The sequence below is a fragment of the Pogona vitticeps genome, chromosome 1 (assembly GCF_051106095.1).
Source record: "Pogona vitticeps strain Pit_001003342236 chromosome 1, PviZW2.1, whole genome shotgun sequence".
Lineage (NCBI taxonomy): Eukaryota > Metazoa > Chordata > Lepidosauria > Squamata > Agamidae > Pogona > Pogona vitticeps.
Genome location: NC_135783.1, coordinates 163,265,107 through 163,285,412, shown reverse-complemented (window position 1 = coordinate 163,285,412; position 20,306 = coordinate 163,265,107). Strand labels below are relative to the sequence as shown.

Sequence of the window (20,306 nt, the reverse complement as noted above, 5' to 3'; positions counted from 1 at the left end):
CCTTCTCGCAGGTCTGCCCACATAAGAACACCCTGGTACTCTCAGATATTATTGTGAAAAGGTCAAGTGGGCTTTGTAGTCCTTAGACTTAACTTGCACCACTGACAGGACTCTAAGGAAGCTAGGCCGAGGCAGCACTCTCAGATGACCCTATGACAAGTGTACTGTTCAGGAAACCAAATGAGTTTTATAATCTTTATTTTATTAAAGAAAAAGCATGTTACTAGGTATTCAAAGCCAAATTAAATCAAAACAAATAATCTAGCATTGTGCTGTTTAGTTACACAGATGTAGTGAGGCAAGGAAAACATGAAAAATATAAAAGAGTTCAAAAACCTTATTAAAAATACAAAAAGACATTAAAAAGAATCAAAACAGTTCCAGAACAAGAAATCATTAGTAAAAACCAAAATAATCCAAGTTGGTTATAAAAAGGCTATAGTCCTCAGTGATCCTATAGAATAAAAACCCCTAAACAAAAGTAAAAATCCATTATATGTCCCATAGTCCTTAGAAAAGAAAAATCCAGTAAATATACCATAGTCCTTACAAAATTACAAGAGCGTAGTCCACATGGAGTATTCCAAGAAAAGAAGTCCATAAAGAATATTCCATAGAACAGTCCATAGAAAATAGTCCATGCATAGTCCTTAGGAAAAATCCCATAAGTCCAAAAGCAATCCAGCAAAGCATAGAAACCAGTCCATGTAGGTAGGCCACCAAACTCTCTCTCAAGACATCAGGGTAAGTCCCATATGGCTGAAATGTATGTCACGAATCACTGAAAGGTCGGTCTTGGAAAGACAATGTCTATAGGCAAAAAGTTCCTTTTTCAAGAGTAACTGGCAAGGGCTTAATGCACCTTCCCACGATGTCATCCAATCAGAGTTCGTTACTAGGCAAACAGTCCTGTTACATCACATGAATTCTTTCTCATACACAGCAGATGTTATTTGGGTTACGGTGGTTTATCAAAGAGTCACAACAATTCCCATCTATCTAATCACACCGAGTCCTTCTCAGGCCTTCAGAATAACATTCTGTCGGCTCGTCTGGAAAACACTTGTCAGCATAGCAAAGATACTTTATACAAAGAAACAAAATGGAACCTCTCTGGCTTATTTCTTAATTACAAAACCCATATGCCTTAAAAGATTTTAACTCAAAAACCCATCTCATCACAAGCCCCCTGAAGATTAACAAAATTCCTAAACAATTTAAGTTTTAATTTTGATAACTGAATAAGATGAGATATCATAATTAAGCAGTAACAAAATAGAGAAAGATATTAACATGAGCATAAAGTCATACATTTCAAATATGATTCTAAAATAGCAAAACAATTGATACATGAGAACTATTATAATTACAGTATTTACCATACATGAGAGAAAATTGCGTTAGACACTTCTACTAGTCTGAAAAACAGAAGAATAAACAAGTTAGTATAATTAATCAAATATATCACTCTGCATATGCTCAGATAATACTCTAGTCATCAAACAGTAAAATAGTGAAACCAGGATTAACATCATAATGACTTGACAAACCAATATACTGATATGAAATAATAATAGTGAAAACACTCTATGTATGCTCAGGAACATAGTCATACAGAATACCAAGAAAATTAAACATCAGAGCTTCATCAATTCTAGCCATTTTCTCCCCTTGCATCTGCACTAAACATTCGAGATAAACAATGGGGAATTAAAGCCTCTTTTACTGGTAGATGTTTAACATCAAAATCATATGTTTGCAATCTGAAATACCACTGCATTAATCTTGGGCTTCGATGTCTCTGCTTCTCTAAGAATGTCAAAGCATTTTGGTCTGCTTGAATTGGATCAGGGCTGTAAATTACAAAGTTGCCTACATAGCCAATCACATAATATAAATCACCAAACAATTCATCAACCAATTTCTGAAAAGTAACATAGGTATTCTTCATTTCAGGTGCTAGTTTTCTGAGCTGGTAAATTCCCTGAGGGCAAGTAAATGATGTATAAGGGCGATGTTCCTCTTTAATTAAAATCTGATAAAGCCCTCCTTTTATTCTAATCCCAGAAATATAATCAGCGTTTGCAACATTTAACTGGCTAAAATCCAATTCCACCTTAGGATTAGCTAACACAGGCTCCAATATCTGCCCTGGGCTGAATTGATCAATGCCTTCCACGCCTTGGTCCAGAAATGTCACACCTCTGGACACATGTATTGCTGAATTAGCTGTGCTATCAGGTTTGGTCACAAGAGGCCGCTGTTGCAACAAAGTTCCCTCGGGAGTACTCTGCATAGCCTCAGAAACAGTATCAGCATTCTCACCACTTCCTTGGCAAATAGGCTGTTGAAAATAAGAATGGTCCCCAACCTCTGCTTTTCTTTCTAAAGATCTTTCTGAGAAGATTAACTGTGGTACTGGGCCAAAGTTTTCAGATATGATTTCAGTCTCTGGAGAAACATCAGTACTTTGTAATCCCAAAAAGTTAGCGCTTCCCCCATCGTTGGTTGTGTTAGGAACAGTCTCACAATCTGACAGGTTCAAATGCAGCTTTCTATCTTTAATCAAGTTTACAGAGTCATTTGTACTATTGCAACAATGTGAAAGTCCATGCTGCAAAACTGCTCCACTATCACCTCCTATGGCACTTGGCAATGACTCTGAGAAAACCTTCACTCCTCCAGCTTTCTCAGCTGACTTTTCCGGTACCTTGAGTAGGCCACCCCCTTGGTATATTTCTTTACTTCCGAACTGCCATGAAGTACACGGGGTCCCTGTCAACCTAACAGTGTCTGATTTCGCTGTTCCCTCTGGGCTAAGAGAAGGGGGGTTGTTTGAAATCTGACATGCATCAAGATCTGCTGACACAAGTCCTGGCAAACCCATAGTCTCATCCCGAATTATTTCAGAACTTCTCACCTGTCCTGTGCTCTGGATAAGAGCTGAGGTTGGTGCTGAGCTGACTTCCAATGCACTGACATTCTCTGGAGCACTGCAGTTTTCCCTTGCGCCGTCCGATGCTATTTCCCGGCAAACTTTCTCCTGCATTCCTTTCTCTGCGCGCGGCTCCAGGGCCTGTAAATCCTTTGTTTGGACGGGCGATGAATCGCTGTCTTCTCTGGAATGCTCATTAGAATTCCACTGGGCCTCGTTAACTCTTTCCACACAAGCATCTTGCATCTCCGGATTGCTCCCAATTGTTTGGAGCATCTCGTTGCAGTAATCCCCTAAGGAACCCTGCTTAACTTGGAAAAACCTTTGCATCAAGCCAGGTTCTGTGCTAAGAAAACGTTTTAAAAGGATGTTTTCCTGATAAAGCTCATGTATCAGGAAATCTCTTTCCCTAATTTTCTGCTTGGCTTGCTCGAAAAATCCCGAAGCCACTTCCAAGAGTATATCCACGGTATCTGACTGGTTTTTCTCCTCCATTTCTGCTGGCAATCTAGCCTTGGCTAGGTCAGCGATAAAACCAAACAAAACTCTAATAATAGAAAGGAAAATTTAAAAATCTCCTCTGCACTTCTGATCAACTGCTGTCCCTTCTGCTATCCTAAGATAGGCGAGAGAACAAACAGCTGCCAAACCAAAATAAAATTAAAAATCTCTTCTGCACTTCTGACCAACTGCTGTCCCTTCTGTGACCCTAAGATCTGTGAGAAGACAGACAGCTGCCAAACCAAAATACTGAAAAATCCAAAAGGAAGAGAAAAGAAAAACTGTGATCACTCTGTGAACCCTAAAGTTACAGAGATGATCAATGACTGAACTGGGTGCAGATAGATACCTCTAAGATCATAGGGCATGACTCTAGGCCAAGCCAGATGCAACTAGGTACTCCTGACAGATCCTAAGATCGTAGTGGGGAGACCCAGAGCTAGTCTGGAACACGGCCAGGTGCTCCGGCAAATCCTAAGATTATAGGAGTACGCTTAGGCCAAAAACAAAAACAAAAAACCTGGATGCAAGTCCCAAAACAATGTAGCCAGGACAAAGTGGCCAGAGTCATTTATGCAATCCTAAGATTGTGAAATGACCTGCTCAACTTGGGTGCAAGCACTCCAAAAATAAAGGACATGCATCTTGGAATTTCTTCACTACACCGTTGTAACAACCTGCACATGCCTATTGATTAAATCCAATTGTTTCCTAACAGTTTGCTTGTCCCACTGGTAATCTCTTTCTTAAAAGAGCACCCCAGATTCTAACACACATTACCACAGCCTGAAGATTTAACACCTCTCACCACAGCCTTTAGATCTAACTGCTGGCAAACAGTGTTTCCTAGGAAATTACTGTTTACACCCAGGGAAGCACCTAGCTCCTTGAAGCCTCAGTGTCCCACTGCAATCAAAACTTAGCTTGTGGATCAGAGTCACTCAAGCTGCCAGATAGAACAAAAATTGGTCATCCTGAGGTACTACAAAACCCAGCACGTGGTCCATCGCACAGCTGCCACCATGTCGCGAACACGGGTTCGAAAACACGCGTGTAAGCTTGGACAGAGAGCAATCAGGAGTTTGCACATGCTAAAATGAGCTGAAAGAGTCCAATTCAGCCAGCCATGCTACAACACTCCTTCTCGCAGGTCTGCCCACATAAGAACACCCTGGTACTCTCAGATATTATTGTGAAAAGGTCAAGTGGGCTTTATAGTCCTTAGACTTAACTTGCACCACTGACAGGACTCTAAGTAAGCTAGGCCGAGGCAGCACTCTCAGATGACCCTATGACAAGTGTACTGTTCAGTGACTCTGTAGCAAATGGCACAGGAACCAAAATCCTACAGGCCAACTCCACTAAGTTGTGCTTTTTTCCTTTTCCATTTTCTTTTTCTTCTTTTGAGTGGTATTCAAACAGCAATAATGGCACAAGGGACATTTGAGATTTATGATTAAAGATAGGTCAATTCAACCAGAAGGCTGCTTCGCCCAAATTACCTTGCTAGGCAAAATTACTTATGGATGTTCAAAATACAGCTTAAGTATTCTGTGAGTTTGAGATATCTCATCGAGGCAGAGCACACAAATTGAAGGGCATGGGAGGTGTTGTCAACCCAATTGCTCGGGTGAAGTCCAGGTCTTCTCTAGAAGTTCCAGGAGGTGGCTGGAAGGTGAATCTCTGCAGGAGGCTTGTAAAGAACAGGAAGAGCTCCATTTTGGCCAAGGTCTCACCTGCACATATCCTGCGCCCTGTAAAAATGCCCAGAGCAGAACAAATGGGCATTAAAACATTTTGACATTTTATACACATTTTTCTATAGCACATTGACTGTAATCCTGTGGTGCAGTTACAGACAGTACACCTTTTGGAAGCAAATTGTTGTAAATCTTCAGAGGCATGATCTATTGCATCCTCAGTCATATCATTTGGTGTGCAACAGGGAATGTCTCCAGAGTTTTCTGTACTTGTAGCTCTTTGCTTCTGAAAGTTACCATCTGCACAACTGCTCAAAGAATCTCAGCTATTATTCCAGGCAGTCCATCACAAACACAACAATGACACAATGAAGTATGTAGACACTGATAAAGTGTTCAAACAAAAAATAGCTAATGATAATAGAGGAATAACAGAAATCTAGAAAATATCATAACATCTCATTAGTTATCCATGCTGCAAAATTAAAAATGGAATGATTATCACTGTATTACAGAGCATATTAGGATTTAAGACCACTTTTTTCTAGAATGGGTGGTCATCTCCTTTAGTTGTGTTGTTTCAAGTGAGTTTGCCTATTGCAGAAGCCCACTCCGTATCTGTACATGTTTGTACCTGCAGAGAAAGGCATGAATGCATCTCTTTTCACAAACTTTCCTGAAGAGTTGAGAAAATGCTCAGGATAGAACTCATGAGGCTTCTCCCATTGAGATTCGTCATGGAGCACAGAGGTCAGCAACGGAATGACATGAGTTCCCTGAAAAGGAAGAGGTTGGTTTTTAAAGGAAGTATAACACATCATGATGAGGTGAATAAAAATTAACATTACAACCTCAGATGCAGTAATAGGTATTAAGGTACAGAGAAGATTTAAAGATTTCAGTTGGGAAATCTTTAGAAAATATTTAAGGAAAGATTAAAAGATAGTGAAGATTTAGACATGCTTTGTATGGACCTGATGTTCACCAACTTTTGAAGAGAATGTTGCTTAGAAAGCCATTTTATTGAAAATAGACAGGAATTTTTTAGTTGGATGGGCTGTAACTGAAAAGCAGAGTGCAACTAAATCAAGTTAATCACCTTTGGAATGAAGTAGCCTTTGAGAGTAACATCCGTAGTAGTTGCATGTGGCAAATTGGTCGGGACAATATCGACAAACCTTTGAACTTCATGGACTACGGCATCTGTGTATGGCATTCTTATTCGGTGTTCAGTCCTGGGCTGAGCAGTTCCGACAACATCATCAATCTCTGCTTGGACTTTTTCTGGGGGAACAAAAGAATCCTTGCTATCAAGAGCAGTTGTTTGCTTTTGGATTTCCATCAACATGTGTAGACTTGAAAATGTGTTTCCTACACGTTTGTTTGAATATATGCATTATTTTATTTTTATCATGTTTTGATATTATGTTGTTTATCTTGTTGTTAGCTACCCAGAATGCCTGGTTGCAGGGTATGCCTGGTTGCAGGGTATAAATCCAATAAATAAATAAATAAATAAATAAGAAGATAAAGTAAGACATTTCCCAATATGGCTCGTTTAGATGAGGCTGCCTAAATCCGTTCACATAATTTGCACTCGGACCCAAAAATCACAAATCCTGCTGCTGAATTGATGCATTGCCTCCCTTCAGTCCTTTCTTTTACATCACTATTACCTCAAAATATTTTTAAATAGTGATAAGTGGGCTCCGACCCTCTGCATTGCAACTCCTTTCTGGTGGTGAGAATCCTATATTGAAGTGACAGTGTGAGGTGATCAAGTGCATAGCCTCTCTCTTCCACTTTTTAAAAAAATGTAATAAAGCCAGTCAAAACCCAGTTCATGCAGCAGCAGCCGAGCTCCTTGCTGGGTGGTGTAAGTGGAAATGTCAAAAACTGTTCAATAAAGAAGAGGGGGAGGGGAATGAAGTGGTGAAGGAGAACTGGACAGAAAAATAAATGTCTGTTTCCACAACCTGTTCACAAGGGCTTTTATCTCCTCCCATTTCCCCATAAAACTGTAAATGGAATGGGAAAGCCTTCATTTCTCTTTCCCAAATGCATTAAAATGTCGGTTTGCACTACAGATGTGCAGATGTGTGCTTGGGACTACAGCTACCAGAATTCCCTGGGCAATGCCTGGAGAAATCTGACAAGCTATAGCCGCAAAATACAAATCTGAACAATTCTGGTTTCCACTGACTGGCAGAAAACTCAGCTGAGAAGTTCTTGTGCTCTGATCTTTGCAAGCTTCCTTATATATTTTTTTTTAAAAGAGAAGGAAAAAAGAGAGATTAGTAGCTACATCAGCCCCATTTTCTTCATCTGGAATATCCTCTCACAGTGCTGGATCCAGCCAAAATGGCCAAGGCTTCGTCATTCAGTTCCTCTTGTAGGTCAAACACCCTTAAGACATGATTGTGCACGTGTGGCAATATTTGCTGTACAAGATCTTACCACAGCCAGGTTGTTGTTGTTTAGTCATTTAGTCATGTCTGACTCTTCGTGACCCCATGGACCAGAGCACGCCAGGCCCTCCTGTCTTCCACTGCCTTCCGGAGTTGGGTCAAATTCATGTTGGTCGCTTCGGTGACACTGTCCATCCATCTCGTCCTCTGTCGTCCCCTTCTCCTGCCTTCACACTTTCCCAACATCAGGGTCTTTTCCAGGGAGTCTTCTCTTCTCACGAGATGGCCAAAGTATTGGAGCCTCAGCATCAGGATCTGTCTTTCCAGTGAGCACTGAGGGTTGATGTCCTTCAAAATGGATAGGTTTGTTCTCTTTGCGGTCCAGGGGATACTCAAGAACCTCCTCCAGCATTACAGTTCGAAAGCATCAATTCTTCGGTGGTCAGCCTTCTTTATGGTCCAGCTTTCACTTCCGTACATCACTACAGGAAAAACCATAGCTTTGACTATTCAAACTTTTGTTGGCAATGTGATGTCTCTGCTTTTTAAGATGTTGTCAAGGTTTGTCATTGCTTTCCTCCCAAGAAGCAGGCGTCTTTTAATTTTGTGGCTGCTGTCACCATCTGCAGTGATCATGGAGTCCAAGAAAGTGAAATCTGTCACTGCCTTCATATCTTCCCCTTCTATTTGCCAGGAGGTAATGGGACCAGTGGCCATGATCTTAGTTTTTTTGATGTTGAACTTCAGATCTTTTTTTGCACTCCTTTCACCCTCATTACAAGGTTCCTTTATTCCTCCTCACTTTCTGCCATCAGAGTGGTATCATCTGCATATCGGAGGTGGTTGATATTTCTTCCAGCAGTCTTAATTCCAGTTTGGGATTCCTCCAGTCCAGCCTTTCGCATGATGTATTCTGCATATAAGTTAAATAAGCATGGGGACAATATACATCCTTGTCGTACTCCTTTCCCAATTTTGAATCAATCAGTTGTTCCATATCCAGTTCTAACTGTTGCTTCCTGTCCCACATATAGGTTTCTCAGGAGATAGATAAGGTGCTCAGGCACTTCCATTTTTTTAAGGACTTGCCATAGTTTGCTGTGGTCCACACAGTCAAAGGCTTTTGCATAGTCAATGAAGCAGAAGTAGATGTTTTTCTGGAACTCTCTGACTTTCTCCATAATCCAGCGTATGTTAGCAATTTGGTCTCTAGTTCCTCTGCCCCTTCAAAATCCAGCTTGTATTTCTGGGAGTTCTCGGTCCACGTACTGTTGAAGCCTACCTTGGGGATTTTGAGCATAACCTTGTTAGCGTGGGAAATGAGTGCAATTGTACGGTAGTTGGAGCATTCTTTGGCACTGCCCTTCTTTGGGATTGGGATGTAAACTGATCTTTTCCAGTCCTCTGGCCATTGTTTAGTTTTCCAAACTTGCTGGCATATTGAATGTAGCAGCCAGGGCATACTACGTATTTCAGTGTCAGGGTTTGGTACCTTGTGTGCTGAAAAATGTTAAAATAATAATAAGGGATAAAGAAAATCAACCTAAGACTGCCCTGAAAGGACATTACTTTGAGATTTGTGACATCAAAACATTGTTTACTACAATCCAGTTTGGCAAGCAAGCCCACCGTGCTCGTAACAATTCTCTGGCAATCTCCTAGTTCATTTTGCTGTCTATTCATAAAAGATATTAAAATAGTAAACACTGGCATCTGATGGGTAATTGGTAATTGGATCCCAGCCGTGGGGGAAGGGTGGAAGGCATGGCCGGGCTCTTCGGCAACTGCCGAGGCTCGGATCCAAGCCTCGGCGGCTGCCGAAGAACCCATCCATGCCTCCGATCCTCCCCCCACGGCTTAAAGCCTCCCCGTGCCGCCTACCCCGGCCGTTCTCGGACACCTGGAAGTCCAAGAACGGCCGGGGTAGGCAGCGCAAGGAGGCTTTAAGCAGCGGGGACGGGGGGGGATCGGGAAGGCTTGAAGCCTACCCGTGCCTCTTACCCAGGCCGTTCTCGGACTTCCAGAAGTCCAAAAACAGCCTGAGTAAGCGGTGCGGGTAGGCTTCAAGCCTTCCCGATCCCCCCCACCCTGTCCCCGATGCCGGTAGCCTCCCCGCGCTGCCTACCCCAGCCGTTCTGGGACACGGGGAGGCTTCAAGCGGCGGCTGCAGGGTGGGGGGGTGTCCAAGCCGTGGATCCAAGCCGTGGGGGGAGGCTGGGAGGGTGGTGGGATTGGGATGCCTTTCAGGCATCCCGGGCTTGGATCCCACCCGCCGCTGGTTACCCTTGGGTAACCGGCGGCGGGTGGGATCCAAGCCCGGGATGCCTGAAAGGCATTCCAATCCCACCACCCTCCCCCCGCGGCTTGGATCCGAGCCACGGCGGCTACCCCAGCCATGGCCGGACTCTAGGGAGTCCAGCCATGGCTGAGGTAGCTGCCGTGGGTCAGATCCAAGCCGCGGGGGGAGGGAGAAAACCGGATAATCCATTCCTATTGGAACGGATTAACCGGTTTCCAATGCATTCCTATGGGAAATGGTGCTTCACATAACGATGTTTTCACATAACGATATTTTTTGGGAACCAATTAACATCGTTATGTGAGGCACCACTGTAATAACATTTTTAAACTCGATTTGATCTAGTTTTTGAATCTTCTCATGGTGTATTGACAGAGCTGAACATCCGTCAATTCCAAATTTCATTTGGGTTATTTTCACTAAATATTTGCACTGTGTTTAGCAGTGATTTGATCTCAGTGGAACTTTTTGCATATAGTTTTATGTAGGTCCTTCATGTGTAACAGATGATTGATTTTTCCTGCTTGTTCTGAAATACAGTATCCCAATCCAGTTTTATTTAAAAATATTGACACGTAGATTAGTGAGATGTTAAACAGCAATGGTGAAAAAGAATCTCCCTGAAATATTCCTCTTTTGATACTAACTTCCCCAATTTCTTCACTATGGGCCATTAAGAAAGTTTTCCATGTTTCTATGTTTTCCTTGAGGAACTGATGGATGTTTTTATTAATCCCAAACATTTTTGGCAGGTGTTAATCCAGCTGTGTGGTAATGAGTCAAATGCCTTTTTATAGTCTGTCCAGACCATGCTTAAGTTTTTTTTCCATCTTTTTCCATTCTTCAGGATCATTTTATCAATAAGCAGCTGATCTTTTGTGCCTCTTGACTTTTTAAAGTTCCCTTTCTGTTCAGGTGGGTATAGGGAGTTTTGGGTAAAGCAATTATATATTGATCTTGCAAGTACTCCTGTGAGGAGCTTGAACATTTTTGGAAGGTGTTTAATTGGTTGATAGTTACTGGGTTCATTGTCCTTTTGATGATCTTTTATTATCAGAAATATGTGGCCTGTTGTCATCCAGTATTCAGTTGTAGAATTTTGGTTAAATTGCACTCCTATATGTTGATGGAGACCTGTTAGATAGTGTAACCAAAATCTGTGCGACTCAACTGGACCAGGTGCACTCCAATTTTGTCACAAAAGGGTGACTACTGTATCTTTTGTATCCCGAGAAGAACAATATTAAACAGCAAAGGACCTCACAAGACACTAATAAATGCAGAATGAATATACTTTATTACCTATTGATTACAATCCTAAATAAAGGGGCTTCATGCATTCAGCACATTCACACCACATACATACTCACCAAAGAGAGAATTCTTTATTTGCATTGTCCAAGTTCCAAAGAACGTAGTTAGTTCCAAAAGTCTTTTGGTCTTAGCAGGCAAATTATGGTTGCCCAGATCCTCTTTTTATATTCTTTTTAGGCAGGTTTCTAGCTGGGCATGCACATTAGATATTTCTTTGTCTCCTCTTAGATATATGGTCCTTATCACTTATTATGTATGGAATGTTTAATGTGTCTTCCATCATTTAGTGGACAGGTGTGGAATCTGCTTTGCTCAGGAGGATCCTCATACCAGGGTCTTCTTAATCTGCTTTGCTCTACTCCCAGCAGCAGATGATTTTTTTGGTCAACTTAGTTCAAAACGTTCACAGTTCAAAAGATGAATTTCTCACAGTGAGGGCTTCTAGCTAGAAATAACAAAGTCCCGTAGTTCCTCTGGTTCTGTTGGTTTCCATCTTTGTGTCCTAACTCTCTCTCTGGTTCTTTACCTGATCCAGGAGAAACATGTACACACCTTACAATTTTTCACAACCTTTACTTGCCTGTTAATCAGATCAGTTGTTATTACAATACCACCCAATTGTTTTTCTTCAGTTTCTTTACAAATGTCTTTAGTCCATGAAGTGTTTTTGTTATGGGCTTTCCCACAATCCTTTTCAAAAATTTTTAGCATCATCTTTACATGGGCCTAATTTCTTTTGCTCTACATTTTCTCCTAGTGATATGTAGAATAATTGTTGGTTATTTCAAAATTGCATGTTTTCTCTATATTGTTTCAAACATCCATCATATCTTTCAATTTTCTTTGCTGTAGCTTTTACTTGCTGTTTTAATTTTTCCATAGTTTCAATAGTTGTTTTCATTTCTAGGTCATATATTTTGCATAGTCTGGCTTTTACTTTTTCATTTTTAAGTTCTGAATTTTTAAAAGTTCCTAATGTCTGCACCTAATTTATTTTTCTTTCCAGTGAAATTTTCCATTTTGGAATGCAGGAGTTTTCTGGGTTTTTTTTTTCAGCTTCAAACCAAGGTCCATGGTTATTATTGCAGCGGTGCTACACACAAGCTGGTTTGTGTCCTTTAGCATGTTTGTTGGGATTGTTGTGATGACAAAATTTGCATCATTCAGTAGATCTTTTATTCATTTACTTTGTAACCGGCACAAATTGGGGAGCCTTTGTGTTTCTGTGTTCTGGCTAATATAGGTTACAATTTTTTTATCAGTGATGTTTACTATTCTATCAGCTCATAATTTCTGGGTTGTTTCATACGTTTTTCCTTTATTGATACATTTTCTTCCACTATTGTGTCTACTTCTACTCTCCATTTGTTTTCCATATTATGGTCATTGTTCTGTGTTGATTTTGCCACCTTTTCTAGTTCTTGCAATTCCAGTTCTGAAAACACTTTACTCCAGATGGTAAACCTTCTCTGGTAGATTAATCGTCGTTCAGTTTTGTCACTACTTGGGTGTTCCATTCCCAAATTTCTATCATTCTTTTTTTTTTTTTTTTTGAAAACCATGGGGTGCTGTGTTTGCCTCATAACAACATTGCATAATTTCTTGATTTTTGGTGAGAGTCCAAGTTTTTTGTTTATGTTGTTCCAGTAGCTTTGCAGCAGCCTGCCCTGGTCCCTCAACAGGGTCTGCTGAGCCCTGTAGCCCATTTGTCACCAGATGCCCTTGGGCTATAGCATCTGTCATGTTCCTTGTTGACCTGGGCAACAATCGATCCAGTATGGATTTCTATTTATTCCCTTTGATCAGAATTGATGGTTGGTGAACACAATTGGTTTGGCTTCTCAGCTGAGATCTGTCTGGCTTGAAAGACCCTTCAGCATACCTCTCATCGTCACTGAAGCACACATGCTCATCCACCTCAACAAGGCCTGTGCCCATGGAGGGGATGATGATGTTGATTGTCAGAATCACTTATCCCTAAAGAGAAAATGATCATGGGCAAGGAGTCAGTATAGGTGACCACCACTTTTACCTTGAGACGGGTTCTTAAACCTCAGAAATGTGTAGTCCTTGCCCTATGCACAAGCTCGACCTGAAATAGAGCCTCTTGCCTGTTTACAAGGCAATCAACCATCGACTCTGTGCTTCTTTAGACAGCACAACAGACTGGCTAGGTAGGACTTCTTAGTTATAGTAGCAATTAGTGACCTTTTCACTCTCCACTGGATTTAGGTGCAATCCTGCTGTTCAAGAGACAAGTCCTTTGTTGAAGAATAATTGCTTTATTAAGAAAATAAAGTAGTTCCATTAACACAATTGTAGCTTAAAAGCATAAAAGCATAAAAGCCGCCTAGAGTGGTCTTAACTGACTAGATAGGCGGGATATAAATAAATAAATAAATAAATAAATAAATAAATAAATAAATAAATAAATAAATAAATAAATAAAGCATAATCATATCCAATCAGTTACTGTAGCGAACACCCCTGCCCTCATTTGTCCATCACAGCAGAACACTGGAGAAAAAGCCTATGAGGGGAAGGCAGACCCAAAGGGGGAGGGTGCTGGATATAAAGACTGGTGTATGGAGCCTGAAAAAGGAGATTCTGGTAGAGAGACAGACTGTGTGAAACTTAAAAGTGAACCAAGAGTGAGCTAGAGATCTGTAAGAACGATGAATGGAACAGAGAGTTAAAAGAGTTTAGTAGTCGTAACTAATTTGATTCAAATATAAGTTATTAGCAGCCTGTGATTTATCTATTGAATATTAATAATACCGTATTTGCCGGCTTATAAGGTGACTGGGCGTATAAGACGACCCCACAACATTTCCACTCAAAATGTAGAGTTTGTTATATACTTGCCATACAAGACTACCCCCTCTTCCGCATGCGTGATTCTGCTTTGGCTGTATCATGGGGAGAGTTCGTTTTGCCGCTTTTGGTTCCTTTTGCTGGGAGAGAGCGAGGGTTTGCTGGAAGAAGGACAGCATGGGCGCCGAACAGCTGACTGTCGGGGACCAGCAGAAAGACGGCAGCCATCTTGGAGAGGCGGCAGCCATTTTGAGAGGCAGAAGCCATGTGGTCGCATCTCAAAATGGCTGCCTTATCTCTGCTGGTTCCTGACATTCAGCTGTTCGGCGCTAGAGTCAGGCAGTTCCCAGGCTTCCAAGAAGGAGCGGGGCTCAGTCTACTGGGTCTTACTACCAGGTAAGTGACTTTGCTGGGAGAGAGGGAGAGTTTTCTGGACATGCACCCGGTGTACAAGATGACTCTCCCACTTGGAAGCATGTTTTTCAGGGCCAAAAAGTCATCTTGTACGCCGGCAAATACAGTATATTAACTTCCCTGATCTAATAAATGACTTAAATTTTAAAAGCACACATGTCTCCATGATGAAATGGTATTAAAGCAGTAATACCTGGTGGCAGCGAAGAAGGAAGAAGAGCAAGAACCTTGTGAAGGCCTGGGGGGATAGGGGCTTCAGAGGAGATCGCCACAGTTACCATGATTAAAATAAGCTTACTATTCCTAGGTTAAAATAATACAAGCTAAACTAACTTAAGTGATCATTTTGGCAACATTCTACATCTTAGCATTCTAGAGAAGTTGGGCGAATCTCTCCCGCCTCTCTTTCAAAAAGACAAACTTCTCTCTTTTCACATTCCTCAACACCAACACATCAACAGCTTATCACATACATGAAACAACCATTTTTCTATACATCTTTGAACAACCTTCTTTCTGACACTTCCAAGCTGTCAATCGATTAGGATCATGAGGGCTTTCACCACCCCTATTTCACACGAGATCTTGCAGGTGTCTTGTCTTACCCCACTTAAGAGGAATGTGGTATTTGGTCTTCTCCTCAAACCTTGCTCCTTATCTTGGTGCCAGGCAGAGCAAACTTGGAACAACAATCCCATGAGAACTTTTCAGTGGTTTAAATCCAAACTATACAAAACCTAACAGACTCCATCTTTGTCTGATTACAAGTCCCATTTTCTTTCTAATTCCTGACAATGATGTTGATGATTAAAATATCAAGATGTACCAGAATAACAGGCGAAAATAAAATAAAATATGCTCACTCTGAATTTCGGGGTACTTCATCATTATCAAGAGACCCCAGCGCAGAGTAGTAGAAGTGGTATCCATGCCAGCAGCAAAGAAATTTACCACAACATTTTTTAGATTTTCGTTATTGAAATGGCCACCATTGTTCTTTTCCTTTTCCTGGAAGAGAAAAAAAACTGGTTAAACCAAGCGGAGTGAGAAATTTGCATGGGCACATAAAACAGTAAATAGCTAAAGGCTGGGAAGACATCCATGACATCAAGGTCAAAAGTATGAGATTGAACAAGTCTAAAACAAGTTTCAAAAACATCTCTCCCACGTCTTACATTTGAGTCACATATACTCTTAAGCATTTAATCCTTTCTACAAAAATTTAAACTCTGACAGTTCCCTCCCCCCAACAGGTGAGTGTGGGTGTCTTGCTTTTACGTTTTATCTGTTGCTGAATAATCGAATTTGGTTATATTGGCAACAACCATGTGATGGAAACAATAGAAATACTGGTTTGAAATTTTACATATGAAAAAAATTATAAAATTACACAAGAATGCTTGTGGTCTGAATGGAATAGCTCATCCCAAATTGGTGGTATAAGCTGTCCTCTCCCTGCTGCAACCAAGTGCCACAGACACACAACACATTTACTGTTAATCTCCTTTATTTTCTTTAAAACATTTAATCTCATCCTTTAGCCAGGAAGAATTGTGCCTGGAGAGAAATGTCATTTGTTGTTAACTGAATAAAGTTTAATTTCCATAGGTGAATTTAATGCAGAGTCTTGCTCTTAAAAAGACAAGTTAATTAATATATGAAGGATCACTCAATATTTAAAAACTGATGATAGTTTTTTTCATTTAAAATAAAGCATTCTCTTGGTGGCTGTGGGTTTTTCAGGCTCTTTGGCCGTGTTCTGAAGGTTGTTCTTCCTGACGTTTCACCAGTCTCTATGGCCGGCATCTTCAGAGGACAGGAGTAGGAACTCTGTCTGTGCTCTGTCTTTCTCTGTTCCACACTTAAACAATTCCATTACCTCTTGTTGCTGGATGAGAAATGTATCAATGAAGCTCCGCTGATTGTTTTTATCCAGATTTCTTAGATGATTTATGAAAGTGGTTGTTATAAAGGCATGCAACTCATCTCTGTTATTAAGGATGGTCTTACGAGCACCAAAAAGGAAGCCAAATGCAGGAAACATGTTATACAGCTGAAAGTATAAAATAAGGGAAGAGAAGGAAATATTAAAGTATCCCAATACTTGCTGAGATATTTAGTTCTCATGTGAACACTTTGAACATTTTGTTCTCTTGCCAACATTGTACATATATTACATTCTAGAATGAAAACTCGATCATGTATTGAGGTCATTTAATAATTTTTACTCAGTATTTCTTAAGGACTGAGCATTTTTCCAACTTTCCTTCAACCCATGATAGCATACTTTTCCCACTGTCGACCTATCATGAGGTTCTCATTGGTATTAATGAAGTCAAAGCAGGACTTTAAAAACCATACTACCTGTGGTTTTCTACACACACATCCCCGGCGGTGTTTGATTTGTTCCACTTCACTCTGATTTCCTCCAGTGCATTATATATTTGTCTGGACCCTAGTACATCATTATTCCATACTGATCCAAAAACATTTCAAGTGTGTGTCATTCAGTGATGATTCCTAATGAGTATGTTTCAATTTTCCTTCCTTCCTTCCTTCCTTCCTTCCTTCCTTCCTTCCTTCCTTCCTTCCTTCCTTCCTTCCTTCCTTCCTTCCTTCCTTCCTTCCTTCCTTCCTTCCTTCCTTCCTTCCTTCCTTCCTTCCTTCCTTCCTTCCTTCCTTCCTTCCTTCCTTCCTTCCTTCCTTCCTTCCTTCCTTCCTTCCTTCCTTCCTTCCTTAGCTCTACATTCTTTTCCATATAAACATCATGTCAACAACTATGTCTTCGATTTTTAAAGTCAGGCCACATCATTTTATAGATCTGCCTTGGGTCCTTTTAAAGGAGAAAGGCTGGGTAAATATATTATGAATGAATGAATGAATGAATGAATGAATGAATGAATGAATGAATGAATGAATGAATGAATGAATGAATGAATGAATGAAGCAAGCAAGCAAGCAAGCAAGCAAGCAATCAAGCAAGCAAACAAGCAAACAAGCAAGCAAGCAAACAAGCAAGCTCAGATGGATGTGAAAGAATTAGCCAAATGGAAAATGCTGCGAGCTCTCTTAAAAATGTACTTAATCGTATTAATTGATGTTTTAAATAATGGCGGTCTGGTGGAAGACTGTCCCTAGTGTTACGGGCCAAAACCCATTTTCTAATTTGGTCTCTGGCAAGAGATCAGGTGAGACACAGCCAGCTGAACCAAAGTCCAATATTATTGAGAATAAGCAATACAAAGTTACCTGGGACTTCTCGTAAAAGCAGAGAAGACCCCAAAAATACAGCATACAGTGGGGTCTTGACTTAAGAACGGCTCGAGTTAAGAACATTTTGACTTAAGAACCACTCTAATAGGAAAATATTGACTTGACTTACATACTTAGATTTGATTTAAGAACTGAAAAAAAAACCACATGGGAGGCAGGGAAAGTGCAAAATTTGAACTTTCAGTTAACTGTTGGCCAGTGAAAAGGGTGCCTGTCTGCTTCCTCACTCCTCCCAGCGTTTAGAGAATGGATTGGGAGACAGTCTTCAAACTGCCTGGTACTGTACTGCCTGGACTGTATTTTCCCTGCCTTCCCTGAACCTTTCTTGACCTAAGAAAAAAAGAAACAAAATATCCCCCTCTAGTGGTCGAAGGAGGAATAGCAGCTTCCCATTAGTTTCTATGGACGGAAAAGAGCAGATACGGATCAAATGGTTTTCAATGCATTCCTATGGGAAATGCAGATTTGATCTGAGAACTTTTTGACTTGAGAACCGCCTTCCAATACGGATTAAGTTCTCAAGTCAAGACCCCACTGTACAGATATTTTGTAGCATAACAAAGAGCCATAAAGTTCAACAGTTCTATTGCTTAACTTTTCCTAAAGTTTGGATCCTGACCCTAATTGGGTAATGATGCCAAGAATTACAAAATTATTGGTCCCCTATAGGTATATGTAAGATGCCCCAATTCCCCTTTGGCCTACCCCAGAGATGTGCCTTAATGTCTGGAAGAAAGTGTATTCCATTTTCCTTATCTTTTGATATGTTTATGTTGCCTTCCTGGGCCTGAATGTATGGCCTTCAACTTCTGGCTCTCTGCTGGTTTTATGTTGCAACTATCTCCTCTTTATGTTTCTGGAAACATTCCTAAGCCTGGCCATCTGCTAAATCAAAGGTGAATGGGTAGAAGGTGAGAAACAAGGGAAACTTTATGCTACCCGAGAATGCCTTTCTCTGGCTCAATGGAAGAGGTCTAGTCACCTCTAAAACTGTGTTTGACCATATCCCAGGTATCACTAGCTTTCAAAGCAGAGTTTAGAAGAGGTTGCATGGTAGGATATGCTCACATGACAAGTTATCTTGAGCTGACGCGAACTTTTATATATTCCACCCTGTCTGTGCTGGTGAATTTGCTGCCTTTGTTCACACAGAAAGGTTTAATTATCCTGGAAGGTGCATTTCAGGTATCTATACAACAGGATCAAGTGGGCTACATTTTCTTCCTACATCACACAGGATCCTCACTATTTCACTCTCCTCTGTCTTTGTCTATACCTTTCCTCTTCACTGCCTCTGCACTGCTGCTGATTCAACTGCTGATAGCTGCTGTAGACTCATGAACTTACATCAGTTTTTAATAAAACATAGAAATGTGTTATGCACATGCTTACAACAGATTCACAGATCCTATTGTTGTAGTGTATAACTAGGCTTTTGTTATGTTTTACATGTTATGTACTACTGATAAAAATAGTGCTGAGCTGGTGAGAGGCATGGCCAGTTTGTTGAGAATTTTTTACTCTTTCTCTTTTTTACTCGTCTTTCTCCTTTACCTTATTTTCCTCTTCCTTCTCCCTTTCCCCCCTCCTCTCTTCTTACAGTCCTTCCCAGACACTAATTAGTGCTGTCAATTAGATATATTAAAAGGGCTTGGTTGGGAGATTCTGCCCCCTCCCCATTTGTGTGTGTGTCTTGAAGTGGATAGCTGTCCTCCTCTCATTCGTCTCTGCATCTTTAAGCCTGTGCAAGTGGCAGTGTGTACGTGTGTGAGAGAGCAAGAACTTGTGTCTGTACATGCTTTATGTAATTGTATACTCAGAGCGCTTCCATCTGAATATCCATGGCTCCTTCTGCAGCTGTGGCTGCAAGAATGGGAGAGCTTTGCCTGACAACCCAGATAGGGTGCACACAGACAAAGGTACAGTGGCTGGCAGGGGTGAGCCGAAGCTTACTTTTAAAAGAGGAGGTCACCTCAGCCTCTTCTCCCTAGAATGCCCATCCACCCTCCCAGCCTTTATAAGAATGAGTGTAGCTGGTCACTCCAGGGCCAGATGGGAATTTTTGAACTGTAGCTGTAATTGGCTCACTTAGGTACAAGTGTGTTTCCGCCCATCCTATTCTTATTTTCATTTATTGCCAAATTTGTCTGTTGGAGCGTGACGTGGTGGCACTGCAGACTAAACTGCAGAAGCCTGTGCTGTAGAGTCAGAAGACCAGCAGTTGTAAGAGTGAATCCACACAACGGAGTGAGCTCCCGTCGCTTTGTCCCAACTCCTTGCCAACCTAGCAGTTCGAAAGTATGCAAATACGAGTAGATAAATAGGTACCATCTCAGTGGGAAGGTAAAACGGTGTTCCCTAGTCACGCTGGCCACGTGATAATGGAAACTGTCTTCGGACAAGCGCTGGCTCTACGGCTTGAAAATTGGATGAGCACCTCCCCCTAGAGTCGGACATGACTGGACTGAAAATGTCAAGGGGAACCTTTACCTTTTACTTTTTTTGTCCATTGGAAGGTTCATTGTTATTTCAACTGTCAGTCACACTGGCGGGTAGTGCGGAAGGCATGTGTTTTTTAGATGAATTATGGCACCTAGCAGGGGCTGTAACACATCCTGGAGTTGAAGACCATGAGGCTTCTGCGCCAG

At 41.1% G+C, this 20,306-nt stretch overlaps 1 protein-coding gene across 1 annotated transcript in view; it reads right to left on the bottom strand.

The window, feature by feature from the left end:
- Positions 1–322: 322 nt before the first annotated feature.
- LOC110070692 (cytochrome P450 2K1) overlaps positions 323–20,306 on the bottom strand; it is a 47,304-nt gene continuing 27,320 nt past the window's right edge. Inside the window, exons 5-9 of the mRNA XM_020778403.3 lie at positions 16,265–16,438; positions 15,249–15,393; positions 6,236–6,420; positions 5,771–5,912; positions 323–5,190 (exon numbers count right to left, since the gene is read on the bottom strand). Of these exons, the coding sequence (XP_020634062.3) occupies positions 5,006–5,190; positions 5,771–5,912; positions 6,236–6,420; positions 15,249–15,393; positions 16,265–16,438 (831 nt within the window). The 3' untranslated portion in view covers positions 323–5,005. The remainder of the gene's footprint in view (positions 5,191–5,770; positions 5,913–6,235; positions 6,421–15,248; positions 15,394–16,264; positions 16,439–20,306) is intronic.